The sequence below is a fragment of the Crocuta crocuta genome, unplaced genomic scaffold (assembly GCF_008692635.1).
Source record: "Crocuta crocuta isolate KB4526 unplaced genomic scaffold, BGI_CrCroc_1.0 scaffold214, whole genome shotgun sequence".
NCBI classification, from domain to species: Eukaryota; Metazoa; Chordata; class Mammalia; order Carnivora; family Hyaenidae; genus Crocuta; species Crocuta crocuta.
In genome coordinates, this window is record NW_027529999.1 from 1,279,918 (window position 1) to 1,307,380 (window position 27,463).

The window sequence follows — 27,463 nt, forward strand, 5'->3', positions numbered from 1 at the left end:
CACAGACTGAAACAGGCTCCAGGCTCTGAGCTGGCAATCAGCACAGAGCCCGATGCGGGGCTCGAACCCATGAACTGCGAGATCATGACCTAAGCGAAAGTCGGACGCTTAACCGACTAAGCCACCCAGGCACCCCGTACCTAGTTTTAATACAGGCCCTTAATATTCTCGGCTTTCCTTTCCGTTCACAAGTGAGGAGGACGTTTTCATTGTTCTGTGCAGTCCCTGGGAAATACTGCCTTTCACTGGCAGGCTGGCCACCTGAAGCTTGCCTTTATTGTTCTTTGCTGAATTTTATATGATTTTTCTCAAAAGATACTTACTGACTTGGTGTGGAAGGACATGTTTTGTTTTTCCCACCTTGTTTAGAGATTATTTTGGAATCAGATTCTTCATCCGCTAAGGAAATGTGAAGAAGCTTTCCTTCTTAAAAAATTCAGCAGCATATGTAGTTGTTGAACCAGAAGTCATTGTCCATCATCATTGTAGTTGTTCAGATAACCTGGTTGAAAACAGGCTTTGATCTGGAAGCCTCACACGGTAGCAGACTTTCACATACTTAATGTACTAAAGCCTGGCTCTCATGATAAACCTTGTTTCTTAAAAGAGAAATAGTCCCACTGTTGATGTAGTACCTTCAGTGTTTGGAATCGCCTTTCTCTGTGAATGCTTACAACAGCCCCATGGGGTGGAGCAGGTATTAGGTTTTTACAGATAAGAAAATTAAGACCTCATGAAGTTGAGAGAGTTACTGAAGGTCATAATACTGCTAGCTATACGAACACCTATGTCCGCGTGTCTCGCTCTGGGCTCTGTCATTTGGACCTAGTACTGCAAACACAAAGCCTTTTGATCGTGGGCTTGTCTCCCCTTCCCATTCTGCTGCATTCGTGGTTTTCTCCGCATAGAATGTATGCTAACAAGTTTTCTTCAGCAACAAGACAGAAAGGTTTTTCTTCCTTCCCTGTTATCTCTGTGACCTGTTGACAGCACTTGGTGCTGATGAACTCATTGGAATTTGACTTTAACATTCACTCTGAAGAGTCTTGACCTCTGCTTTCCTCATCCTGGGGCTACCTTGTTGTGGGGAGCGGCTGACTCACAGAGGGCCGTGTCTGTAGGTACAGGGGTGTTCGTGCCATTCATCAGAGAGAACACCTAAGGGACTGTTCCAAGTGCTTTACATGTATTAGTTTTAATACTTGCAGCAGCCTTATGATTTAGACATGTCTTTATTGTCCCTGTTCGAGAGAAGAGTCACAGAGAGGTTCTCTTGCCCTGTGTCACATAGTCTGTGTTGGAGCTGAGATATAAATCTAGGCTTTCTGGCCCCAGAGTCTCTTATCTTATCCCCTGTCCACTGTGGATATAGCCTTAAACTGGTCAAAACCAGGGCTGGTGGGACATTTTATTTGGGGGGGAAGGGTTAGGGCTGGGGGGTGGGTAATCTTTCACACACACCAACTCCATATTTAGGCATGACTCGTCTACATTCTGCAAACCTCATAACAATGTTTTTATGCCAACAAGTATTATTGATAACATAATAACAGTATTAGCTATCTTTGATCTTTGAACACTATGCTGGGTGTTTTTGAATGCCCCTTTCTGGACTGAAAAGCCTGCATGTACCTTTCGAAAGATCATGTAGTGACAGATGACAGAGAAGGGAGTCAAATCAGCTTGCTTGTGTGGTTTCCAAATATGCCTCAATGTTTCTTACTAGGAACCTTGATAAGGTTGATATTTTCCCTTGCATTTAGTCTCTTGAACAACTTAAGAATTCTACCCAAGTAAGTAGTAATCAGTAGTGGCACATTTATCATCATACCAACCTTAAAACAAGCATTCTCTCCAAATCTCACAGTATTGTGTTTCTCAGTTACCATTGGCTTCCTTTCTGAAAACGATGAAAATGTTAACAGAGCTCAGTGGTTTGCCCAGCAGATGGCATTTGTATGAGTTTTTCAGGATCCTTTGGAATCCATTACTTGCCAATTACCCAATTTTGTTTTGAATACCCTGTATTTCCAGTTAATATTGGACCATTTACATAAAGAGAATGTGCCAGAATTGCTGTAATCTATGCTATAATCAAATCTGCTTGCTGTAGACAATAATTTACTTCTGTTAATTGTTTACTGCAAAATGCACTCAAGGAAACAATTCCTTCTCTATTCACCATAATCCCCAAGATATCAGTCCGCTCTCAAACACAGGGTGTGTGGGAGCTCTTGTAGGGTCTGGATGTTTTTAGTTACAAGTGGTAGTTTCTACTTCTCAAAGTTTGGTTCCATGGTGGTGAGCACCACCAGAACGGTTGGTATTTACACACGCTGGGTATATATGGATACAGTATGTGAGCATTTAATGAGGTACATGTCATGTTAAAAACATGAAGTGAGAAGTCAGATGGAATGGCAGTGAGTACTGTTTTTGGTTGAGAAGAGAACTTCAAGAGTTCTTTTCTGAGCACACTGTCTTTAGCTTCCTAGCTCCATGTTATGGTGCCTCGCTAATAACAGGTACTCAAAAGATGTTTGTGGAATGAATGATTTTGTTTGCAGCAGGGCAGAGAAGTGCAGAGGGAAGAGACTAGTGTGAGCAGTGTCCTGAGATGTTAAATATTTCAAAAGGTTTGAGGCTTGGAAAATTCCAGAGACCCATTGAAGACACAGTAGATATTTAGTGAAAGTATGAGGTATTTTTACAGCCTTGGAAAAAATTTAAAAACAACTTTGCACCATTTTGCTGTTACGTTTTCTCCTTCCTGGCTTCCCTCCCCTCTGAGGGGAACTGCCTCCTGTTGGTAGGAACACTGTGGGGCACTGTCCTTGGGTAGAGTGCCATGTGAAAGCAACCTGGCAGAAATCACCGGATCACAGTTACAGATAGTACTGATTGGCTCCCGTCCTGGAGGGAATAATTGTTTCGATAGGTTGGTCTATAAATTCCAGTATTTCTTTTGAAGACTTGTTATTTAATCAATGCCTGTTAAAGTAGTGCTTGTGTTTTTATCAGCAGCATAATGAAGGTTCTTTTTTCTTTAACCTTGAAAATAAAACTAAAGTATTCTTGAGATCTGTACATAGTTATTTTTGATTTACTTTCATACCATAAAGACAAAGGCTAGTTTTACCCTGGTCGTTAGAAAGATGAATATTTACAAAGAGAGGTAACAGGTAAAATTGGTCAGTATGTTCAAAATATCACTTTTTTTTTTAAGTTTATTTATTTATTTTGAGAGAGACTAAGCACAAGCCGAAGTCAGACATTTAACTGATTGAGCCACCCAGAGGGCCTCTTTTGTTTTCTTTTTATTTTAAATGGTCTCCTCACAGAAGTCTCTCTCCCACCTAAGTCCAGTGCTGGCGATACTTAAGCTGAGTTGGTGGGATGACGTGATCTTTAATGACGGAAACAGTCTCTTTATGAGGAAATCTATTATTCAAGATCCATGGGGTCAGTTATGTATCATCTAGTGATACCACCTGAGTTGTTGAAAACTCCTATAGAAAGAGCAGGAAGGTAGAGTGAAGGTCCTTTCTAGGGAGGAAACTTCAGTAAGCACTCTGTCTGATTTCAGTGAATAAGGAAGTTTTCAGTAGGACTCCTTGGAAGGAGGCACGTTGAGGCAAGCCAGAATCTCTGTCTTTGTACTGGTACTATTCATCCTAAAATGTATGACCGTTTTATTCAGTGCTGTATCCTTGGTTCCTTGTGCAATGCCTAGCACGTATTATTTGTCCTTGATATTTGTAGAATGAATGAGTGGATGATTGGCTTTGCATTAGGATAGAATTTTGGGATATTCTTAGTGTCAGGGTCTTTGCACTCCTTTCCTTCTCTTGGGGATGAAGAAGCGTGCTAGGTCTGGGTGGCTCAGTCGGTTAAGTGTCTGACTTCGGCTCTGGTCATGATCTCGTGGTCTGTGAGTTCGAGCCCCGCGTTGGGCTCTGTGCTGACAGACCAGAGGCCTCAGAGCCTGCTTCAGATTCTGTGTCTCCCTCTCTTGGGCCCTCCCCCAGGCTCGCTTGTGCTCTCTCTCTCTTAAAAATAAATAAACATAAAAAAAAAAATTAAGGAATGTGCTAGATCTGAGCTCATAGTCCAGGTTTTGTTAGTAGCAGCCCTATTTCTGCTGTTTGATTTCCTACACGTAAAGAACAGGAAACTGGAGGGCTCCCAGAAGTTGGCAGCTGTCTAATTTCATCATTATGATAAGCTGCTAGTTGTGAAAGGTATCCAGTAAATATCGTTTTCCCGGGAAGAGGCAGCCAGGGATGAAATGAACACTTTTCATTTTCCTTTCCAAAATGTGAGTAGGTGAGGATTCATTCAAAGTGTGTGTGGGGTTCTCAGAAGAGCTGAGGAGAGGTAACAGCACCAGCGGCAGGGTGGGGTGAGTCATTCTGTAGTAGACTTCCTCTATGAGTACGCCTTGGATCAGGCTGGACCCTGGACCCATTGACAGCTGCTAGGACATTTGTACGTGTGTGTGTGCTTCTGGGGACACCTCACCTGGGAAGTAGACGGCATGTGGGAACTGGGTGCACCAGATTGAGGTGAAGAAAGACTGGGAAAGCAGAACTGTGAAGCCTCGTGATGCCGTCGGAATGGGAACGGAATAGAACATGAGAACGTTTTTGTTTAAAGTAGCATTCCTAAACAAGGGTGTGTAGAAATTTTTGTTCAGAGAAGTTTAAAATCATTCCAGGAGACAGTTTCTCTCACCTCACCGCATCCTTTTCTTTCTTCAGCTGTTCCAAAGACCGAACGCGCTGGCCGTGCAGCAGCTGACGGCCGCCCAGCAGCAGCAGTACGCACTGGCGGCGGCCCACCAGCCTCACATCGGTAGGTCCCGGGGCACGGCCCCCGCGCTGCTGTGCGCCCACTGCCCCAAGGGCCCCGGCAGTGCAGGCCGCTGGTGACCCAGAGCAGACGGAGCCCTCAGTAGACGGCCTCCTCCTCTAGTCCGCTTGTCTTTCAGCCACATTTTTTATTTTGGGCAGCCTTCTAGACTTCAGCCTGTAAGCGGCCTCAGTGAGCAGGTACTGGTCTGCCTCCGCTGTCAGAGGGTTTAAGTACTTAAGTACGGTTGTGACTGGCATCAGCTCTGTTTGGTAAGACTGGGTGAAATCGATGACAGAGTAATAGCTTTGTTCTTGTTAGGGTTGTCTGGACTGGGCCTACATCGACTTCACATCTTCTTACGTCACAGGTGGTACCCGGACGTCCGTTTTCCAGGCAGCATGTACTGACGATCTTAAAAAGTATTCTCATTTAATTACTGGTTTTTAAAGTAGGTTTGCCCTTTTCCTGTAGCGGTGGTTAATGTTCTGATGTACATTTTGTCTTACTGCTCCCCTTCTCCCCCCCACCTTTTCAAGGTCTCTCTGAAACAAAGTGCTGTATATGTAAACAAGTACATGTAGAATTTTTTTTTTAATGTGTCAAAATGACATGGTTGAATAGAAGGACCTCTCCAAGCATGGATTGTGGTGTGCTGTGGAAGAGAAGCTTCCAGCCTAGATGTATTGCAAGGCCAGGTGGGAACGGCCTTGGCCTGGGTCTGGTTTAACTTAACAGTTGTAGATTGTAGATACTAATCATAATAAATACCCATACATTTTCGTTGAGAAAAGCTGTTTGGAATTTTTTTTTTTTGTAATCTTAGAGAGAGAGAGAGCGCGAGTAGGGGAGAAGGGCAAAGGGAGAGAGAGAATCTTAGCTTAAGCAGACACCACACAGAGTGTCGAGCCTGATGTGGGGCTCGATCCCACGACCCTGGGTGCCAAAATCAAGAGTGGAATGCTCTAGGCATCCCTGAAAAATTGTTTGATTGTTATTTATAAATACTTTTTGTAAGTTTATTTATTTTGATAGAGAGAGAGAGAGAGAAAGAGCATGAGCAGGGGAGGGACAGAGAGAGGAGAGAGGGGGTCCTAAGTAGGCTCTATTCTGCTAGCACAGAGCTTGATGAGGGGCTCAAACTCACAAAACTTGACATCATGACCTGAGCCAAAATCAAGAGTCAGACGCTAAACTGCCTGAGCCACCCAGATGGCCCTATTTATTTATTTATTTATAAGCGGTTGTTTAGTTTTGAGGGGGAGGGGGGAGCAGAGGTTCCAAAACAGGCTCTAGGCTGACAGCAGTGAGCCCGACTACAAGATCATGACCTGAGCTGAAGTCAGACATTCATCCGACTGAGCCACCCAGGGGGCCCCTGGAAAATTGTTTTAAATGGAAATAAATTATTCTTTCCATCCCATTGTAAAGTCTTTTAAATTATTTTAACCAGTTAGAATTGTTAATAGTCTTTGAGAAATTGTGCTGAATTTAAAACTGCATAACAGTTTAAATTGTTAGCAAAAGTAAAAACTAAAACTAAAAAAAGATGGTAAAAAGATGGTAGATAAACATCGCCCTAATCTTTAGTGTAGGAATTATTTTATCTTTTAAAAAAGCCCTCTTTCCTCTCAGCCTATCATGTCTTTTTTTTCTTTTTTTTCTCACCTGCAGCCTGGAGTTGAGTAGCTAAACTGTGCAGGTATTTGCTAGGGTTGCAGTTTTAGTTGGGTTTGTTTTTACTGACAGGTGTGTTTTCAGCAGGTTTAGCGCCCGCTGCGTTTGTCCCCAATCCGTACATCATCAGCGCTGCTCCCCCGGGGACGGACCCCTACACGGCTGGACTGGCTGCGGCGGCGACGCTAGGTGAGGTGCCCTGCTGCGTGTGGGCCTCTACCCCCGGCGGAGACGCCGTGTCGGCCGGCGCGCTTTCTGTGCTCTGCCCTGAATCCAGGCCTCTGGTGGAGACTGCTCTCCTGGTTCCCTACGGTGTCCTCGCCCTGCCAGCCGGAGAGCTCTCCTTAGCTGTCACCTCAGACTCGAACATATCCAAAGGCAGAGTAATGAGCTGCCTCCTATGGAGGCATTTGTGATTCCTGGAGCCACTGTTGTCTTGTAGATCTTTCGGGAATTTCTCCCCTTCCTACTACCTGTGTCTGCCATATCCAGGTCCTTACACGCTTTGTCTAGACTGTAGCAGCTGTTCTCACTTACATATTCCTAATGTCTCCCCCACCCCCGATTGTTCAAGAAAACTATCTTAAACATAGATCTTAACTTTTCACCTTTCAGTTTTAACCCATCACCAGTTTGACTTCTGAGAAGCAGCCCCTCACCGATTTCTGTCTTATCCAGCCCAACAGCATGCCTCAGCTGTTAAACATGGCTGATTATTCCATCGTGATTGGCGGTGGGGGGGGAGTGCTGTTCCTTGGAATCACAATTTTTCAGGAGGTGCCAAAGCATTCTGAGGGTCAGTGAAGCCTGGGACCCACTGTGTGTAGGGTTCTGATCTCTCTGTGACTTGTATACAGATGTCTCTACGTGTGTACCGTTTTCCCCCGTCTCCTGATGGGCGCTCACAGGCCCTCCGTGCGTTCTCGCTGTGCTAAATGAGTTTCAGCTTGCTGCACACCCCACACTGGCGTCGGTCTCCATGTCTTTGCACACTGCGGTCTCTTAAGTCCTCTAGAATAAACTCTTCCCGTTCTTTGTCTGGGAATCTCAGTAGCTGGCATTGTCATCCCCTAGAGAGCCTTCCTTTGCTACCGCTCCCCCACCTCCATTTTTCCCTGTTGTTTATTTGCTGATGGATGTATAGGTGAGTGGTTGTTTCCCCCTTAGGACTGAACTCGTTCTGAAGCAGAGGCCGCTCTGTCACTGCTCCCTGTAGCACAGGTGCTGACACCATGAAAGGGTCACACGCTTCTGGTAAATTGAATTCAACGTTAGGACCAAGTACATGTCTTCCAGATCGCTCTAACTCACGTTAATCGTGACGAAGTATTATTGTAATATCCTATTATCTAGCATGCAGTTTGCCATTATGAACTCAAATGTACAGTATAGAATTTCTTATTTTCTTTAGAACTGTTCACATTTTAGCATGGTTTTATTGTTTTGAAAGACGGGAGCAGATCTTGATTTTATTTTATTTTTTATAATTTATTGTCAGATTAGCTGACATACAGTGTATACAGTGTAGTCTTGGCTTCGGGGGTAGATTCCCGTGATTCATCGTTTCCATCCAGCATCCAGTGCTCATCCCAGAGTGTCCTCTCAGTGCCATCACCCATTTCCCGCTCCCCCAAGCTCCCACCACCATCAACCCTCAGTTTGTTCTCTGTATTTAGGAGTCTCTTATGATTTGTCTGCCTCTCTGTAACTTATTTTTCCTTCCCTTCCCTTATGGTCTTCTCTTTTTCAAATTCCACACATGAGCAAAAACATCTCTCTCTTTCTCTGACTTATTTCACTTAGTATAATACTCTCCAGTTCCATCCATGTTGTTGCAAATAGCATGTGCTTTGGTGGTCATGTATGTAGTACAGTTCCTCTGTGCCCCTCGCCTGTGGGGAAATAGAAGTCTTTTCTAGCAGAATGATCTCTGTAACCATCATTAATATTTATTTAGCCCTTATTAACCGTTCACCAGGTGGTTGTGCTAAGTGCTGTTATTTTATAGAAGTTGTTGGATAAGGATTTTACAGATTAGGAATTTGGGGCTCAGAGAGCTACCTTTTTCAAAGGTCACACTACTTCACTTTTACAGAGTTGGGGTTTGAACAGGTCCAACTTCCAGTCCGTGCACGCACTTTACTGTAGTGTACGGTGTCCCCACTGCATTGAATTGTCTTCTCTGTACTTTCTGTGCTTTGCTAACTTACTGTACATTGTTTAAAACAAGGAACTAGTCTTAGGGAAGACATACCTGCCTTCATTGAGATCATGGTTTTGTGGTAAGTGTCCTGATCTTTGTATTCATCACTAAGCCAGACTGAAAAAGATGTCAGCTCTTTCACACAGAACCAGGAATGTTCACCAGCTAAACTCTGACATTGCATATGCCTGTGGGGTGTTTATCACCCAGGTATTGGAGCAGGCATCCCGATGAACCCCGCCCAGTTGATGATGCACCTGGGGGTATTTTCCTAAATGCAGTCAGTGGCCGTGAAGCCAGGGACAGTGGTAGAAATGCTAGTTGAGAAAAAGAGGATCGTATAAAAGTTTATGGTAGCAGCAGTCTACACAGTTGAAGGTGGCTTTGTTGACTTTTGGTGGAGATTGTCATTGCAGAGTGCGGTCCAGCCTTTCACTTTGGATGTGGCAACACCCTCTTCCTCACGATAGCCATTTGTAGGTGAGGAAGCTAAGGCATAGGTGAGATCTCCACTGTTGATTTCTCTGTCGTTCTTTTCTGTGAATGGCCAAGACCACCCCACTTTGTAAACACTAGTCAGATGAGTTTGGGGGCCCCCCATTCTCTAACTTGGAGGTATGGTGTTTTAGACTATTCAGGTTCTGAGGAGTTAAACATTTTTTACTCTCTTGCTTATGATAAAAAAATCGCTCCTACTGTAACCTAGCTTTTCTAAGCAGCAGCATCTTCATTTTGCACCCAGATGTAGTATTTCACAGCAGGCTGCCCTATAAACAGAGCTGCTTTTTGGCTAAGCCCACAGGTACAGAAAGCACCAAATTAGAAATGTCAGAGCAATGTCGGGCAGGGGTGTAATTTGACTTATTTGTATTTTGGAAGCTTAAAAGTGGGAAACAAAACACATGTTCCAGTTTATTTTGACTTAATGAAATATATGTTTCTACAGGATTAGCTACTGTGTCAGGATAGATACATTTGAAATAGCTCCTTGGAATTCTGTCTAAAGGCACTGTTATTATTCAGTCAGGTTACAAATATTTTAAGTTCTGTGCTTTTAGAAACTCCTCACCGGAGATGTGGTTCAGCAGATGCGAGAGGCTGGCCCTGAGCCCTTGTCTTGTCGGCACAGTGTGGCTTCGGTGTTTCTTGCTACCGTCTTCAGAGAGTTCTGTGGCTTAGACTCCTGCCACACCCAGGCTGCTCTCTGCGTAGCTCTGTTACCTCCGGGCTGCCTCCGCGAAGATGGTGAACAGATAACTTAGGTTGAAGCAGAAGGCTTAGTTTTATTTAGGATACTCAGCAGGTCTGTAAGAATTCAGGGTTTAGTTTCTGTTTCTTTTCAACAGTGACTTGAATTCAGAATTTCAAATTATCAGTGTCTGAATATAGTTGTGTTGAATGGCTTCCAAAACAGGAACAGGGAGAACCAAGCCTCTTAGAAACTGGGAGGTTCGGTGCCATGTCTGGGTCATGTTGTCAAAGCCTGATGGGTTTTCCTGCTTCGGGAGTTCATGAAGCACCATGGCCCCTGTCCCTGTCGGTCACCTTGGGTGCCATCCTTACCCTTGAGAGCAGGGGACACTTAATCTCTTGTTCTCTTCCTTCACTTGATGCACGCAGACTCTCCATTTATTTCCCTTCAAATAACAAACTTTGTCTCTGTCTCCCCCATGTCCTTGCTTTCTCAGGGAAGCACAGGCCTTTTGCCTTCTTCCCGAGCCAAGGGCAGTTCCCTCGTCCTTAAACCTTTCCTTTCCGACTTTGATCAGTTACTCTCCCTTTTTTAATGTTCTGTCCTTCACTAGCTTCTTCCTCTTGGTCTGGAGTATATTACTTCAGAAGGCTCTTATAAAAATATAAAAATATTTTCTGCTTTTTAAAAAGCAATCCACGATCAGCTAGAATGAATCTGTATATTCTTTTTTTAATTAAAAAAAATTTTTTTAACGTTTATTTTTTGAGAGACAGAGGGAGACAGAGCAGGAACAGGGGAGGGGCAGCAAGAGAAGGAGACACAGAATCTGAAGCAGGGTCCAGGCTCTGAGCTGTCAGCACAGAGCCCATTGTGGGACCAGACTCATGAACCACAAGATCATGACGTGAGCTGAAGTTGGACTCTTAACCGACTGAGCCAGCCAGGCACCCCTGAACCCATATATCCTTAATATTTTACATTAGAGTCTGTTGAGGTTGAGTCTGAAGTAATCTTTGGAAACTCTGAGTGGATTCTAACTGGTCTAAACTTCCTTACCTTTCTCTTGGTATTTTTAGGCCCGGCTGTGGTCCCTCACCAGTATTATGGAGTCACTCCCTGGGGAGTCTACCCTGCCAGTCTTTTCCAGCAGCAAGCAGCTGCAGCCGCGGCAGCAACCAATTCTGCCAACCAGCAGACCACCCCGCAGGCTCAGCAAGGGCAGCAGCAGGTAGGTGTGAACAGAATCTACCCATCTAAGCGTGACTTTGAGTCCTCGGCTGTTGTTAATGGGTAATGTTGCTTCTCATAGAGAAATGCTGTGACTGGGCGAGTTCTCCCTTGGTATGTTTCCTGGGCTCAGGCTCAGACTCAGCAGGGCTTACCCCGTGTAACCCTGTGTAACTAGGTACGATCGTGAGATTGTGCATGAGAAGACTGTAGAGGATCGTGCGGTTGAGGGTACACGGTTAGCAAGTGGCAAAGTGAGTACTTCTGCCGCTGGCAAGAGCTGCCTTCTGCCACAGCGTATCGCCTTCTAAACCCTGTTCGTAGAGCCGCTTTTGCCTGCCCGCAGACAGCTCGCCACCAAAGGGGAGGTCCCCGTTCTCCGGACTGCTAATATTGAGAACACCAGCTGAACTGGATACAGATCTTTAAACCTATTATGTCTATTAACTCAGAGTCATAGGAGCTTTTTAATGAGTTGGGAAAGAATAATTACCAGTGAAACTAAAGTATGCCTTTTTATTTTGAATAGGTCATTTTCTCCTGCTTACTAGAAAACACCTATTTATTTATTTATTTATTAACAAATAGTTTATTGTCAAGTTGGGTTCCATATTGAAAACACCTATTATTGCTAAAAATTGTGATAAATGAGAAAACACAAAGAATAAATCCTCATGTGAGGAAAAAATAATATTAATGCTTGGTATTTGTCATTTTAGCTTTATTATGTAACTTCTGACAAAGTCAGGGTTCTGCTGTCCACAGTTTTGAGCTTTTACCATTTTTACAATTTTCCATGTTATTTAATGCTTTCTAGAAATATTTACTAGCTATATTTATGTGTATCAGAGGATGCCAGTCTTTATTTCACCAGTTTATTATTATTACTTGATATTTAGCTTAACAATATTTTGATGTTATAAAAAAGATGGACTGATATCCTTTGTATAAGTGTATGATTATTTCTGTGGAATAACTTCCTGAAAGTAGAATTGCTTTCCGTGCAAATACAATGAACAGTTGGGCTTTGGTACACATTGTCAAAGCTGCCTTTTGAGGCAACACATCATGCTCACAGACACGCACATGATGTGAAGCCAACAAGAATTGGTTAGGTTTTTACTAGTCTCACTAAGAGAGTATATATTTAACATTTTAGATTCCATAAAATTATAGAAAAACTCAGGTCTTGAAATTCTAGCCAGTTCATCAGTAAGATGTTACAGTAAGATCAGCCGTTTTATAGTAAGATAAATTTTTGGAAGCTAACGCACGATTTTCTTTGCAGTAGGTACATTTCTTGTGCTGGATTTGTAAGGGAACTCAGCAGATACTTCGTCGCCATAATGGGTGATCCCTGTTACTAAGCTGAAGGGCTTAGTATTGGTGGAGAGTCAGTATTTATCTGTATGATGAACTTTATGTTTAAATGGCTGCCACATAATTGTGGATTTGGAAGACAGAGCTAATTGCTATGTTTTCAAATTAGTTCTAACAGAGTGCACAAGAAAAATAGTAGGAAGTACTTCTTACTGAAAGCTTTTTGCTTAAAGCTGAGTGCTTAGAAAAAAATAAAGCTGAGTGTTCCACATATAATTTCTTTTGCTTATTCTAATTCTGATAGATTATATGACTTCCCTGCATAAGTTTGAGGAAATAAAATTTGTGTGGCCAGGGTCACACAAATATTAAGTTGTTAAGATTTGAACAAAAATGTATATAATGTTACAACTTGTGTTATGTTCTGACCATGTTGTGATGTTCAGAGTTCTGGAAAACCTGAGGTCTGGCCTTTGTTTTCCCTGGGCCTGGTTGCACCTAAGGGTCAAGGAGCACAGCCACTCTGTATTCAGAGAGGCTGTCTCCTTAGCGGTCAGATGGGCATGGCAGTCATTTGCATTTCAGGGATTTCTGTCACCCACAGTTACAGACCCTGTGGAGAAAAGGTTATTGACATTGCTTTTTAATAAGCAGCCACAGCTTAGTTCCAAAGTTATTTTTGTCTGTTTCTGTTTCAGTTGTTCCAGGAAAATACGATTTTCTTGGTGAAGTCCTTTGTCATAGTCCTTGAAACGAGAGGCCCTTTTTAAACTTTGCTTTTGACCTTTCTGGCCTTTACATTTTAATCAGAAAGCCTTTGTTGTGTTCTAGGCATGGTAACTGTTCCACACCTAATTGCTGGAACTTTCTGCAGTCAGTGATATTTTAGCTACTCCATCATACTCCTGATTCCTTTTTCATCCCTTTTGAAGGTTCCTTTGACACCTGATAAAAGTTTTGTTCTTTCCTATCCAAGTGTTTGCTAAAGAGAATCTCCTTGGGTGTTGGGTTGAAGCCAAGCACACGTTGGCAGACCTGGTGATTTGATATTAGACACTGCATTTTGAGAGAGAAGCGTTGAGATTAAAAAAAATATTTTTTTAATGTTTATTTATTTTGAGGGAGAGACAGAGCATGAGCAGGGGAGGGGCGGAGAGAGGGGGAGACACAGGATCTGAAGCAGGCTCCAGGCTCTGAGCTGTCAGCACACAGCCCAACGCGGGACTTAAACTCATGAACCGGGAGATCATGACCTGAGCCAAAGTCGGATGCTTATGCAACTGAGCTACCCAGGCGCCCTGAGAGAGAAGTGTTTAGAACAGTTTGTGAACTTTCTAGAATGGGGGAGACTGTAGATGATAATTCTTACTGAGCATGGTGAACTATCGAAGGATGAATGATTGTTAATTAAAATATCCTCATTGAGCATGTCCTTGAGTATCAAGTATTGATAGATCTCAGATGCTCTATTTAAATCGATACCTTTGAAAAGAAATTTGAATTTAATAGCTTTTACGTCATAGAGAGAGTAAGCTAACACCCAGAATGATGCTTTACAAAGTAATTTTTGTGATCTTATTAGATCTTATTATTTAACTTATGTTAAAGTGTTACTTGTAAATTTTACACACTTTTTCCCCATAAAATCCAAACTTGATAACTACTGATGAAATGAAAATATATGCATATTGGCAGCAGACTTAATACCTTTGATTAATCGTCAGGGTCCCACACAGATTTCTAGAGAGTGGACATACAGGAAACAACGTTGATCTCCTCATTAAAACCGGGGTCAGTAGTCTGGACTATCTCTTTCTTCAGGCACATTGTCCATTCCCCCGTTCCCTGACCTTCCATACAACTCCTAACCAAACAAAAGCCTAGTTCACAATGCCCAGTGGTAATGATGGTTTCATTGATGTTTTACTAGTTCTTTTTTTTTTTTTTAATAGTTTATTGTCAAGTTGGTTTCCATATAACNGTACTAGTTCCTTTCTTTTTTTTTAATAGTTTATTGTCAAGTTGGTTTCCATATAACACCCGGTGCTCATTCCCATAAGTGCCCTCCTCCATGCCCATCACCCCTCGATGTTGCATTAGTTCTTGAACTATTAGTATTTGCCATATATGTGTACATGCTGTTTACCTTTCGAAGAGTGAGAGTGCTTCTGTATCTCAGTGCAGACATTTCCCTGGGCAGCCTCATTTGACTCTTCTGTCTATGTGGATCGAAGCACTCTTTCTCTTGTAAATAAAGCCTGTTAGATTCCTTAGGTCACAAACAAAGAAATATTTTGATAGTAAGTAGCTATTGGTTATTGATTATCTCCTGGGTACCAGGTATTATGCCTTTTGCCGAAATCCATTATGATCCTCCCAACATATTTGCAGGATCAGCTGTTACTCTCACTAATCTTACAGAGAAGGAAGTAAAGAGACTGGGAGTTAATTGTTTACGCTTCTTTTCTTGCCAGTGTGAATGGTGTTGTTTGTCTTAGGCTCATTTAATAAATTGTTAGTGGTGTTTCTCTTTTACCCAATGGTACCAAGAATAATCTGTACCCAGGTTCCTGACCATATGTCTGACTTTTATAAATAGCAGAGTGATAGTGAAAGTCATCTGAGAAGAACTTTGCCTTTGGAGAACATTGCAAAATGCATTTTATAATTTTAGCCTTGGTCTGGGTTTTGCATTTTTACTTACTGGAGTATATAGATCACATGGAGTAGATTCTTAAGAGCATTCAGAAAAAGAATGATTACCAGCATTTTGATACCCACGTTTCATTAATAAAAAGTAGACCTTCATCACAGTGGCAGAACTGTGGTATTCTGTTCTGAAATGGCAGTGTTCTTGACACATCTCCATTTACATTGCTGTCGGTTGTGAAATGTATGAGAGGAGAAGTAGAAACAGCTCAGAGGCCTCTGAAATCAAGTCTGGTGAGCTCATTTGGGGCTATTTCGGCCTTGTTGAATACCAATAGTGTTATAGGGTAGAGAAGATAGTCTCATATTCCATAAAAAAAAATACAGACTTTTTGGTGTGTGTGTGTGTGTGTGTGTGTGTGTGTGTGTGTTTTCCCTTTAAACACAGCTATTTTAATCTAATTACATGGGTGCAATACCCCTGTTTATTCTGTCTACACTCTCCTTCCCACTCCAGCCTCCTCTGCTTCCACCCACTTTGGGTCAGAGCACTGACCCTGTGTTGTAGACTTAGTTGTCTGTCTTGTCCGTTGCTTTGTCTCTTGCCAGATGGGAGGCATTAAGTATTTGATTAACGAATCCTCACTTTATATGCTTTTGGCTGCTTATAAAGGCAGTAATGTTTAAGAATGGTAGAATAAGATTTCACTAAATGAAATGTTGTTAATTGAATTTTATCTGACCAGCCATGCCATATAAAACAGTATAGGAAGAATGGTTTACAACAACCAGTTTTGAAAAGTGGACCCAACTTAAGCACATGGTGGGTCTTAGGTATTTACAATGAGAAGAAAATAGTTGATTTATTTCTGTCTCCCAGGTTCTCCGTGGAGGAGCCAGCCAGCGTCCTTTGACCCCAAATCAGAACCAGCAGGGACAGCAAACAGATCCACTAGTGGCAGCTGCAGCAGTGAATTCTGCCCTTGCTTTTGGACAAGGCCTGGCTGCAGGCATGCCAGGTGAGGCTGCACTGTTGGTCCTAATGCTTCGAGGGAAAACCAGGCTGCTTGTCGGGGGAGATTGAGCGAAGAACAGGCGGCCCTTTCAGCTCGCATAGGCTTGTCATGATTGGGAACTGGCAGGGATGACACACACTTGCCCTCACTGAGACCATAGTTCGTTGATGAGAGCACCTGATTGTTCTGAGCCAGTCTCAGTCTTGCGTGTGTCTCCACACAGTGCTTGGGAAAGGCCGTTCTCCTTCGGTGGGGACCCCTTCTCCCTTAGGCTTAGGGATGCTGGAAGGAGTGGGCAGGCTACTTTGGCGTCACTCCAGGGTCCCAGTCTTCATGCTGATGTCTTTGAACAGCATCATGGAAGAAGTTCCTGGTGTTCCTTGAGGGGCCATCCTTTACATTTCTGGGATTTCTCCTGAGCCGACAGCCGAGGGGCTTCGTAGCTCCCTCCCTGGGATTGATCTTTACCCTGAGTGGACGTTATTCTTGGCTCACTGTCACCTGGTCCTATTCTTTGCCTTGGTTGGAAGTAATCTGTGCTGCTTCCTTTGAAACAGGTCCTTGTGAGACCTCAGCATAAACTTACGGATTCTTACCGATCCTGGAGCACAGCCACATTAATTGATCTACTTAGGAATTTCACCGAGTAACTTTAACCTGCATCGTTTCTTGTATGAGTTACTCAGCATTTCAGATATCACTAGGAAGTCCCCTGTAATTTCCCCTGTGCCTCAGTAGGACTTGGAGATTCCATGACGTGCTGAAAGATCCTATCATTTGAAGCGTGTCTAGATTTTACCTGGTAACTTGCAAGATATTTGTGCTTAGACTGTTAAGAGGTATTAAAATACTATGATTGTTGTAATCATTTGTACCCTCTGTTATTTTCATAGTCAGGGAAACTGTAAAATATTGTCAGTGTATGAGTTCTGGTGATAACCTTGGTTAGCACTTTGAAGAGCACAGGTGTTCCCTGGCCTGCTGAATTCCCTTTCTGACACTTAGCAGATGATGAATAATAATGTACCCTCCTGTGCCAGACGCCATGCGAGATCTTGCACATTCCTCCTCTGATCATCTCAAGAATTTTATGAGGCAGGTATTATTATCATCCTTGCTGGGGAAACGGCTGCTCGGAGATTCAGGGTCCTACCACTGTCCAGGGAGTAAAAGCCAGGATAGAATTCTGCATCCATCTGTCCCCATGGCCAAATCTGTGACTGTTGACAGTGTGCTGGCGCCTGGGGACATGGGCAGTTTCCCAAATACTTACATGTGGCTCGGCATTCCCAGGTTACCCGGTCTTGGCTCCTGCTGCTTACTATGACCAAACCGGCGCCCTCGTGGTGAATGCGGGGGCGAGGAACGGTCTCGGGGCTCCCGTGCGGCTGGTGGCTCCCGCCCCAGTCATCATCAGTTCCTCAGCCGCTCAAGCAGGTGAGCTTCCCTCTCCGTGAACTCCTGTCAGAGAGCCGAACTGGGCAACGGATGGTGTCCTTCTGGCATGGTGACATGTACTTTATGTGACAGTTCTCAGTATAGCCGTTCTGCCCTGTAGTATTTCAAAGAGAAAAGCAGAAGCAGCAAGTGACCTCGATAGATTCTGTTGACAGCCATGTACCAGCTGGTGAGCAGCAAGGGCCTGGTCCACCGAGAACATAGGAAGTTGGATCACTCACACAGAATGGCACCGTTGGCAGAAGCCCAAGGCTAATTTCACAGAAATTCATGTCATTATTTTCATTACTCTAAGATACTGTGGGTTTTTTTTGTTTGTTTTTTGTTTTTCTTATGGTTTTGTTTTTTGGGGTGGGGGTGGGACAGAGGGCATAGCAAGAGGTGGCAGAGCAGTAGGTTTTGATGGGGGAGGGTAAATGATAAATGGGGTTTTATTTTAAGCTCTGTGTGTGTGTGTGTGTGTGTGTGTGTGTGTGTCTATAGCAGGAACATACATTTAGGAACGATAGCGGGAACCTCTAGGAGAGAGCAGCATGTTCAGGAATTTGAGGGACTTGAGTATATTGATGACAGGCGCTCTGGAAAAGTCCTCAACAATGATATTTGTGGAACTTGAGATTTTAGGAAGCAGTTGTATTTAAAACAGCTATGTTTGACATCTGTACCTGTTTTAAACTGCAGATTCTTGAAAACTACCACCATAGTGAATTTGGCTTCCGTGGTATATTCACTTCAAATTGGAAGCAGAAATAGAAAATAGAAGCTGCAGATGAAGGGATCAAAGGCAGATTTGTGTAGCTCTTTACAAGGCTCATGTCCACTTTGAAGAGACGGGACTGCATTACAGGGTTTTCAGAAGGATGACGCCGTGGCTGGGGAAGGCAGCCAGTCCCTTTCACAGCCCAATGGTTTGCTTTCTTCTTCGTAGCTGTTGCAGCGGCCGCAGCTTCAGCAAATGGAGCAGCCGGTGGTCTTGCTGGAACAACAAATGGACCATTTCGCCCTTTAGGAACCCAGCAGCCCCAGCCCCAGCCCCAGCAGCAGCCCAGTAACAGCCTGGCGTCCAGCTCTTTCTACGGCAACAACTCTCTGAGCAGCAGTTCACAGAGCAGCTCCCTCTTCTCCCAGGGCTCAGCCCAGCCTGCCAACACGTCCTTGGGATTTGGAAGTAGCAGTTCTCTCGGCGCCACCCTGGGATCAGCCCTCGGAGGGTTTGGAACAGCAGGTAGAAATCAGACTTTATGTGCTGTTAAAACCGAATTTTAATTATTTTTACAATCTTTGTGGAACACTGACAATGCATGGAACCCTGGACAGATACCCCAGGCAGGTCTGGACCGACCCCCGGGGGAATCCGGCCGTCCCACGTAGCTGAGATGATGGACTGTTAAAATCAAGTTTTAGAGTGGGGGCTGATTTCAGGTTTATGCTCATGTCGCTTCTAATTTATACTCTCAGGGTTGATTTGTTTCAGGGATCGGAAAACCAGGGGAGATTTTTGCAGGCACTGGGAAGAACGTGGAAGAAAGTGTAGAAATGTGGATATTAAACACTGAGGGAGGAGGACTTACCAAAGACCACAGGGGAGTGTACCCCACAGTCTGCGGGCCTTAAAGAGTCAGGAGTTTTCTCCAGTCTTTTGAGGAGAATTAAGGTGGATATTATGGCAAAGTGGGAAGAAGGAAATTAGACCAAGATATTTTTTAATGTTTTGATGGGAGGAAAAAGCAGGAGAGTAGTAAGGGAAACAATGGGATAATTGCAGTGTTTGTAAAACAACGTGATCTTAGCACAGAAGGGCATGTTTGGGAGCGAGAATCTTAAATTGGAATTGGGGGCTAGCAGTAACTCTTGATTGAACCCATTGAGAAAACAGGCTTTCATATGTAAGTCTTGTGTAGTGGGGCAGCACCCCATTTACGGATCTTTTTTCCTGTACTCCATTTTTCTACTAGAACCTTTGGGTCGATGAAAGGCATTCTTTCTAGCCCATTTTCTTTCACCTTTTCCATAGCTTATGTGGCCGTCAGAGCTTTTTAACCCATCCCCACCCCATAATATGTGACACCAAAGGAAGGTAAATTTAGCTTTCGTGTGATGGTTTGAACAAAAGTTCCATGTTAAACCGAGCCATGTCCTCTTTTTTACTTCACCTGCCCCTCGAGCTGCCACATGAGCAGTTAGGCTGTCTCTGCTGACAAATCTGCGGTGGTAAGGAGTCTGGATCAGAGTGTTAGGGACAGGTCACTGGGCTTGTTCTTCAAAGAACAGGCCTTTTCTTATCTGCATTGTTTTAATTCCATTTTAGTTGCAAACTCCAACACTGGCAGTGGCTCCCGCCGTGACTCCCTGACTGGCAGCAGTGACCTTTATAAGAGGACATCGAGCAGCTTGACCCCCATTGGACACAGTTTTTATAACGGCCTTAGCTTTTCCTCCTCTCCTGGACCCGTGGGCATGCCTCTCCCTAGTCAGGGACCAGGACATTCACAGACACCACCTCCTTCCCTCTCTTCACATGGATCCTCTTCAAGCTTAAACCTGGGTAAGAACCATTACTCTAACACCACCTTGAACTCTAGAAATCTCTTGCCACTGATGACATTACAAGTACTTTGCATAAGCAAAGGACAGTCCCTTTGTCCCAGGAGTGTCCTGGGTGTTCCGGGCCTTCCTTAAGTGCCTCATGTTATTTAGGCTGTACCTAGATAGCACAGCAGCTCGGGGGTTATTTGAGTTTGGGTGCATCCCCTGTACATGCACTTCAGCTTCCGTCTGAACATCTTCTTGGGCTACACATGGGAGTCTTTCACTGTGAACCCAGTACAGGTCCATTTCAGCAAAGCTGGGAAACACAGAGACACAGACAGAGAATGTGCTCACCTTGTGTCACCACTGAAAGATCACAATTAATATTTTGCCTTATTTTTCAGACTCCCTCCCTCCCCCCACGTTTATGCTTAATATCTTTTCCACAGAAAACATTCTATTAAAAAAATTTGCCCGGTTCTTAAATTTTTTTGTATAAACTACCTAGAATGCGAATGAGTAGAGATGTGTCTTTCTCAACTATATGTTTAGGTTGTTACTTTGTATGGGGATTTAAGAAATGTTACCATCTAGATCCTAAAATGAGGAAGGAAAAGAGGATTGTAAACAGCAGGCTGTAAGAATGAAAAGAAGCTTATCTTAACACTTTGGGTGACAAATTCCTAAATCTGTGAAGAGGTGGAAGATGGGATGTACTTCCTTCCCTCGGTCATTCATTGAGTGTGGATTCTGAAGTACTGATTTATTCCATAGGTGGGGGAAGTTGAGGCATCGGAGTAGAGTGACCGTATGTATAATTTATCGTGCAGCCCAGGACACATTTGAGGGCGGATGGGAGTGCTGTTAGTAATTACTCTGATTATCGATAGACCCAAACCGGCAGTGTCCTGGGGAAAATCATCATGTTCGGCCACTTGCCCCAGAAGACTCTGTTTTTTTCTTTCTTTCTTTTTTTTATTTTTTAAAGCCCTCTATTATTGTTTTTTAAAAGATTTTTTAAGAGCAGTTTTAGATTCATAGCAAAATTGAGGGAAAGGACAGGGATTACCCCCACACCCTCTGCCTTGTGCGTGTGCACGCTCCTCCATTATCAGCATCCCCCTGACCGACAGACATGTCATTATCATCCAGAGCTCGTAGTTTACATGGACTGTTCTCAGTTTTGACCAGCAAGATCAGAAGTGGCTACGCAGGCTCCAGAATGAGGACTGACTGAAAACCAGTAGTGTGCTTTCATTTGGAAAGACAAAGACTGCGAAGTGATCTATAAAAATCAAAGAAGTCTTGAAGGGGGTAGGCTAATAGAGTCCCATTGTTAGGACTGAGAGTGCGGTCTCTTGAGTCTGTGAGGTGGGTTTTAAGGCAAAGCTGTATATGCACGTGCGCATATGTGGGAGTGTGTGCAGCCTGCAGTGTCACGCGGCCAGACCTGGTCTTGGAGAGCCCACGGGCCCAGGTCCATGTGGACATTACTTTAAGGAAGTTGGGGGACACTCCATGTTGGTTTATACATGTTGGACAGATAAGGCGGGGGAAGGGGGTACATCGCACAGCCGTGTCTCCTAGTGACAGACGCTTGCCGTTCAAGACTGAGGGTTAGTGCAGATTATAAGGAATAAAGTCCCAGTTTCGTGTCCAGATGGAAGGAACTCACGCTTAGGGCTTATCATTGGCCACGATTAATGGTCTCGGGTGCCGTGATATGACTCTGGCAGATATAGGTGTTTTGCCCATGATACAAAGTGAGGAAACTGCCTTAAGTACCTTGCCTAGGTCTTCTCATTCCCTGAAGAGATTTCGTGCCAAACCTCTTCAGCTCCAGAGCCCGCACTATCAGTGTCCGTCCGTCCTGTCACATGATATGCCCAGGGGATCTTTTAAACCAGTGCTTTTATCAGATCCAGAAAGTCTCTCTTTTTAATTCCTCGAGTTAAACGTTTGAACTGTGTCAGCTAGTACTGACATCCACAGTAAAGAAACTAAATCTACAAACATTTTTATTTAAAAAAATTGTTTTCAGTGTTTGTTTATTTTTGAGAGAGAGAGAGAGAGTGCAGGGGGGAAGGGCAGAGCGAGAGGGGGAAGGGATCCACAGCAGGCTCCTGACAAGCGTCCGAAATTTTTTTTTTTCATTTAAAAATTTTTTGGTCAGGAAACCGGCAGCAAATATTTTAGGCTTGCAGGTCAGGTAATCTCTGTAGTATATATTCAGCTCTTTTGTGAAGTACAAAATTGACCACAGATGAAATGTAAATGAATGTATAGCTATCATGCAGTCAGACTTTATTTACAAAAATAGGTGGCAGGCCAGATTTGTCCCGTGGGCTTTAGCAACAGATCAGCTCTGCCAGCCTCTGAACTAGGTGCTGTGGCTCTTGGTGTTTGAAAATGGAACTGGAAACAGTACTTGGGTGCGTGGTGCCTTTCCTCCTTCCCGGAGGTCAGCAGTTACATCCTTCTTAATTACGTTTCCCCTGTGAGGTAGGAAATAACTGGTGGTACAAGTTGTTTCTCATTTTTACAACTCTTGCTGCCCGCCTGGCTTTATTCTTAAACACCTCTTCCCTCTTAAAAGCAATTTACCTCATTTAAGCGATGTCGTCGTACGTGTTCACAGGGGACTTCCATTGCTGCACGCACTGTGTAAACCGTACGTGTTGTTCCTGAGCAACTTTGTGTCTTGATCAGTCGAGCTTCGCCTCTGCTCAGGCTGCTTCCTTGACAGAAGGGTTGTCCTATGGCTTTATCTTCACCTAGAGAGGACAGAGGCATGGGGATTGGTTTCTTTCCTTTTCTTTTTTTTTAAGTTTCCCTATTCATTTTGAGAGAGAAAGAGCACCCAAGTGGGGGAAGGGCATTGGGGGAAGGGCAGAAGGGGAGAGAGGATCCCAAGCAGGCTCTGAGAGGTCAGTGCAGAGCCTGATGCGGGGATCCATCCCTGGAACTGCGAGGTCACGACCTGAGCCGTAGTCACACACTCAACCGACTGAGCCTCCCAGGCGCCCCTGGGAGTTGGTTTCTAACAGTGTCCATGCAGAGCTCCTAAAGACATTTTGGTGCAAGAAACTTGACATTTCTTTACCAGATACATGTTGGGCCACACCTAACGGGGTTCAAACCCACGAACGTGAGATCATGACCTGAGCCGAAGAGTTAACTGACTGAGCCACCCAGGCGCCCTGATAATTTCTGCTGCTAATACTGCCGCACTGCTGACACCGGCCATTAGTTCTTGGATCACTAAAGTCGTGCTGTGCCCATATCCATTGTGTTAAACCCTCACGTAACTCTCTTCTACACAGCATGGTCTGGTGACTTTCATAGTGATGCACAACTATCAAGCGTTTGAATGTGCATGCCAGCCAATAGCTATCTTTTGTTTCCCCAGTGTGGGTCTTTTCTCTGTGATATTTTCATAACTCTTCCCCGAAGCCACATGTGTTAGGATACTGCCAAAATGATCAATGAACTGCTTAGTTCAGTTAGGTTTTTTTCCCTCATTATTTATTCAATAATCACTTACTAGTGCCTACGTAAAACTTATTTTTCAAAAATTTTTAATGTCTATTTATTTTTGAAAGACAGAGTGTGGGTGGGGAAGGGCAGAGAAAACAGGAAACACAGAATCCGAAGCAGGCTCCTCGCTCCAAGCTGTCAGCACAGAGCCTGACACGGGGCTTGAACTCACAAACCGTGGGATCATGACCTGAGGTGAAGTCAGACGCTCAACCTTTTGAGCCACCCAGGTGCCCCTCTGTAAGACTCTTAAACACTCTTCCTGTTACCTGTTGTTTAAAGACTAACATTCTTTTATTTTTTTTTTATAATTTTTTAATGTTTTATTTATTTTTGAGAGAGAGAGAAAGAGGGAGATACAGAATCTGAAGCAGGCTCCAGGCTCTGAGCTAGCTATCAGCACAGAGCCTGACACGGGGCTTGAACCCATGAACTGTGAGATCATGACCTGAGCTGAAGTCGGACACTTAGCCGACTGAGCCACCCAGGCGCCCCGACCAACATTCTTTTAAAGAAACAACTTTATTGAGTTATATTTTACATATCATAAAATTCACCCATTTCAGTTGTACAGGTCATTGCTTTTTAGTAACTTTCTGAATTGTGTAAACCATCACCATAAATCGGTCTGAGAACATTTCCATCCTCTCAGTAAGAATTCTCAAGGCCAATTCCAGTTAATCTGCATTCACACCTTTAGCACCAGTCAACCACTGGTCTACTTTCTGTTCTTAAATTTACCTTTTCTGAGCATTTCGTATAAATGGAACCATATGATGTGCGATCTCTTTTGTTTGGCCTCTTCCCTTCAATGATGTATCATCCCTCCCACCCCTTCTCATGTTTTTAGATTTAATCTATTATCTTGTGTATGTCAGTCGTTTGTTTCATTTTATTGCTAAATTATCTTCTTTTTTTTGTGGATCTACCACTTTTTATCTAACCATTCACAGCTGAAGGATTTTTGTTGATTACAGGTTTTGGCTTTTAGAAATAATTCTGTGCATCTTTGCATGCATCTTTCTTTGGACACGTGTTTTTATTTCGCTCGTAGTAGAATTGCTGAATTTTTTTTCAGTTTTATGTTAAACCTTTGGAGAAACTGCCAAACTGTTTTCCAAGTTGCTGTGCCATTTTACATTCCCATCAGCAGCGCATGAGGGCTCTCGTGTCTCTACATCTTCACCAACATTGTTCTTTTCTCATTTAAAAAGTTATTCTCATTGGCTTGAACCAGTATGCTGCTGTGGTTTTAATTTCTGTTGCCCTCATGACTAATCATGTTGAGCGTCGTTTCATGTGTTTATTAATGATTTGTATGTCTTTGAGGTACTATCTGCTCAAATTTTTAAAATTTGGATTGTCGTCGTCTTATTGACTCGTAGGAATTCTTTTTATATTCCTGGATGGAAGTCCTTCATTAGATACCAGGTGCTTTGCATGTATTTTCCTCCGGTTTTTTGCTTGTCTTTTCATTTAAAAAAGTTGTTTTTTTTAATGTTCATTTATTTTTGAAAGAGAAGAGAGAGACAGGGTGCGAGCAGGGGAGGGTCAGAGAGAGGGAGGCACAGAATCTGAAGCAGGCTCCAGGCTCTGAGCTGTCAGCACAGAGCCCGACGTGGGGCTCAAACCCACAAACAGTAAGATCATGACCTGAGCTGAAGTCGGATGCTTAACTGACTGAGCCACCCAGGCGCCCCTTACCTTTTCAGTTTTTAAATAGTGTCTTTGGAAGTGCAGTAGTTTTTAACTTTGATGAGGTCCAATTTTTCGTGCTTTCTGCTACAGGAATCTTTGCCCAACTCAGGGTCTTAAAGATTTTCTCCTGTTTTGTTCTAAAAATTTTATTGTTTTAGCTCTTAAAGTTAAGTCTGTCATCCATTTTGAGTTAATTTTGTGATCTTGCCTGAGATGGAAGTTCATCTTTTTGCATGCACCCATTTCCCCAGTAAAGTTTCGAAATTTTCAGTGAACTGGTCTCCCGTGTCTTTTGTTAAATTTGTTCCTACAGGTTCTGTTTTTCTTACTCTGTTGTGAATGGAATTATTTCTAGGTTTGGTTTTGGATTCTTTGTTGCTTGTTTATAGAAATAGTTGATTTTTGTATATTAATCTCTTATGTTGTGCATTTGCTGTATTTACTAATTAGTCCTAATAGATTTGGATGGATTCCTTACGATATTTTATATGTAGGATCATGTCACTTGTGAATAAAGAGTTTCCCAGTAAACAAACAAACAAAGAAATGATTAAATAAGAGTTTTCCGATCTGGATGCCTTTTATTTCTTTTTCTTTTGTGATTGTCTAGAACCTCCAGTACTGTGTTAAATCTAATAGATGAGAGCACACTTCCTTGACTTGCTCCTGATCTTGAGGATAAAGTGTTAACTCTTCTACTTTTGAGTATGATCACTGTATGTTTTTCATAGATGCCGCTTATCAGGTTAACTTCTGTTCTGAGTTTAAGAGTTCTTCTATGAATGGGTTTTGGATTTTGTTAAATGCTTTTTCTATGTTTGTTGATGATTATGTAGTTTTTATTTTTTATTCTGTGAATACAGTGTCACATTAATAAGTTTTGGCTGTTAATCCACTCTTGCATTCCAGGGGTAACCTCCACTTGCTCATGTTGGAGTTGGTTAATATTTTTGTTGAGTTTTACATCTGTATTCATGAGGGATATCTGTCATTTTCCTTTCTTTGTTTGACTTCTTGTTATCATGGTGATATTGATCTTATGACATAGTTTGGGAAGGGTACTGCCCCCTCTGTTTCCTGGAAGAATTGTGGAGTACTGATATTATTTCTTTAAACTTTTGATGAAATTCAACAGTGAAGCCACCCTGACCTGCGTGTTTCCTTGTACTTGTGGGAAGTGGCTCTGTTATCAGCCTGCTAGCTCAGCTTCTCTTGATGTCTTACAAGGTCACAGTTTTTCCATTTCTTCTTGAGTCAGTTTTGGTAATTTGTGACTTTCTAGGAATTTGTTCCATCTAAGTTGTCAAATTTGTTGGCATAGGGTGGAGATGTCTTAAGTAAAATCTGCCACCCACTTTCAGTCTCTCCCTCCCGTCTCTCATACATAAATGTACATTGTGCATGTGCATGTACACATACGTTTTTTATGGCCCTGAACAAGTCAGATGTTGAAAATACTTAGTGTGTCTTAAATATGTGTTATATTTCTCAATTTTAAAGTATTGCTTTTGTAATTATTACTATTATTGATAATATTATTAACAGCTAGACTTACAGTCTTCATTTGTGGCTTATATGTGGGTGAGATTAAGCCTTTAGTCTCTTACTGGTACCTAAAGCGTTCATCTCTACCTCCACAAGAAAAAGTAAGGGATGTGGAGATGAGTACCCCAAAGGTCTGATTCTCACCTAAATAGTTTCATGTCCTGCCTACCCGTAGACACCTCCACTCTACGTCCATCTCCACATTTCCTAAACTGCTTCTGCATGCTTGCGGTTTTCTCCATAATCCCCAGATTATGCTACTTTTAAACTCTAAGCATCACGAAGTAGCAGATGTAATGTATTACAGTGTACACGGTTTATAACTCCCAGCCTTTTCGTGTGCCCTGGAAGAGAAGGACTGTGCTTGTTGATTCCCACAGTGTTGTGATATGGTAAAAGTGAGCTCAAAAGTTCATGGTGTGTCCAGAGCAAAAAAATTGTAAGCATTTAGTTTTATGTCATGGTAGAATCCCTTTCTTAAAATTAATTCTTGCTATTCTTTAAATTCAGGGTCATATGTACTTAGCCCTTTAAGAAAAGCAAAGTTCAAACACAAGA

General features: G+C 43.1%; 1 protein-coding gene and 1 non-coding gene across 2 annotated transcripts in view; both read left to right on the forward strand.

Moving 5' to 3' along the window:
• The window catches only part of PUM1 (pumilio RNA binding family member 1), a 126,839-nt gene that overhangs the window by 76,228 nt on the left and 23,148 nt on the right, over nt 1–27,463 (forward strand). Inside the window, exons 8-14 of the mRNA XM_077763553.1 lie at nt 4,761–4,854; nt 6,616–6,717; nt 11,003–11,154; nt 16,003–16,141; nt 17,432–17,575; nt 18,525–18,821; nt 19,905–20,141. Of these exons, the coding sequence (XP_077619679.1) occupies nt 4,761–4,854; nt 6,616–6,717; nt 11,003–11,154; nt 16,003–16,141; nt 17,432–17,575; nt 18,525–18,821; nt 19,905–20,141 (1,165 nt within the window). The remainder of the gene's footprint in view (nt 1–4,760; nt 4,855–6,615; nt 6,718–11,002; nt 11,155–16,002; nt 16,142–17,431; nt 17,576–18,524; nt 18,822–19,904; nt 20,142–27,463) is intronic.
• LOC144231164 (small nucleolar RNA SNORD103/SNORD85) lies at nt 16,257–16,334 on the forward strand. The gene has a single exon (XR_013334996.1). It is a non-coding gene; the product is annotated as a small nucleolar RNA SNORD103/SNORD85 (small nucleolar RNA).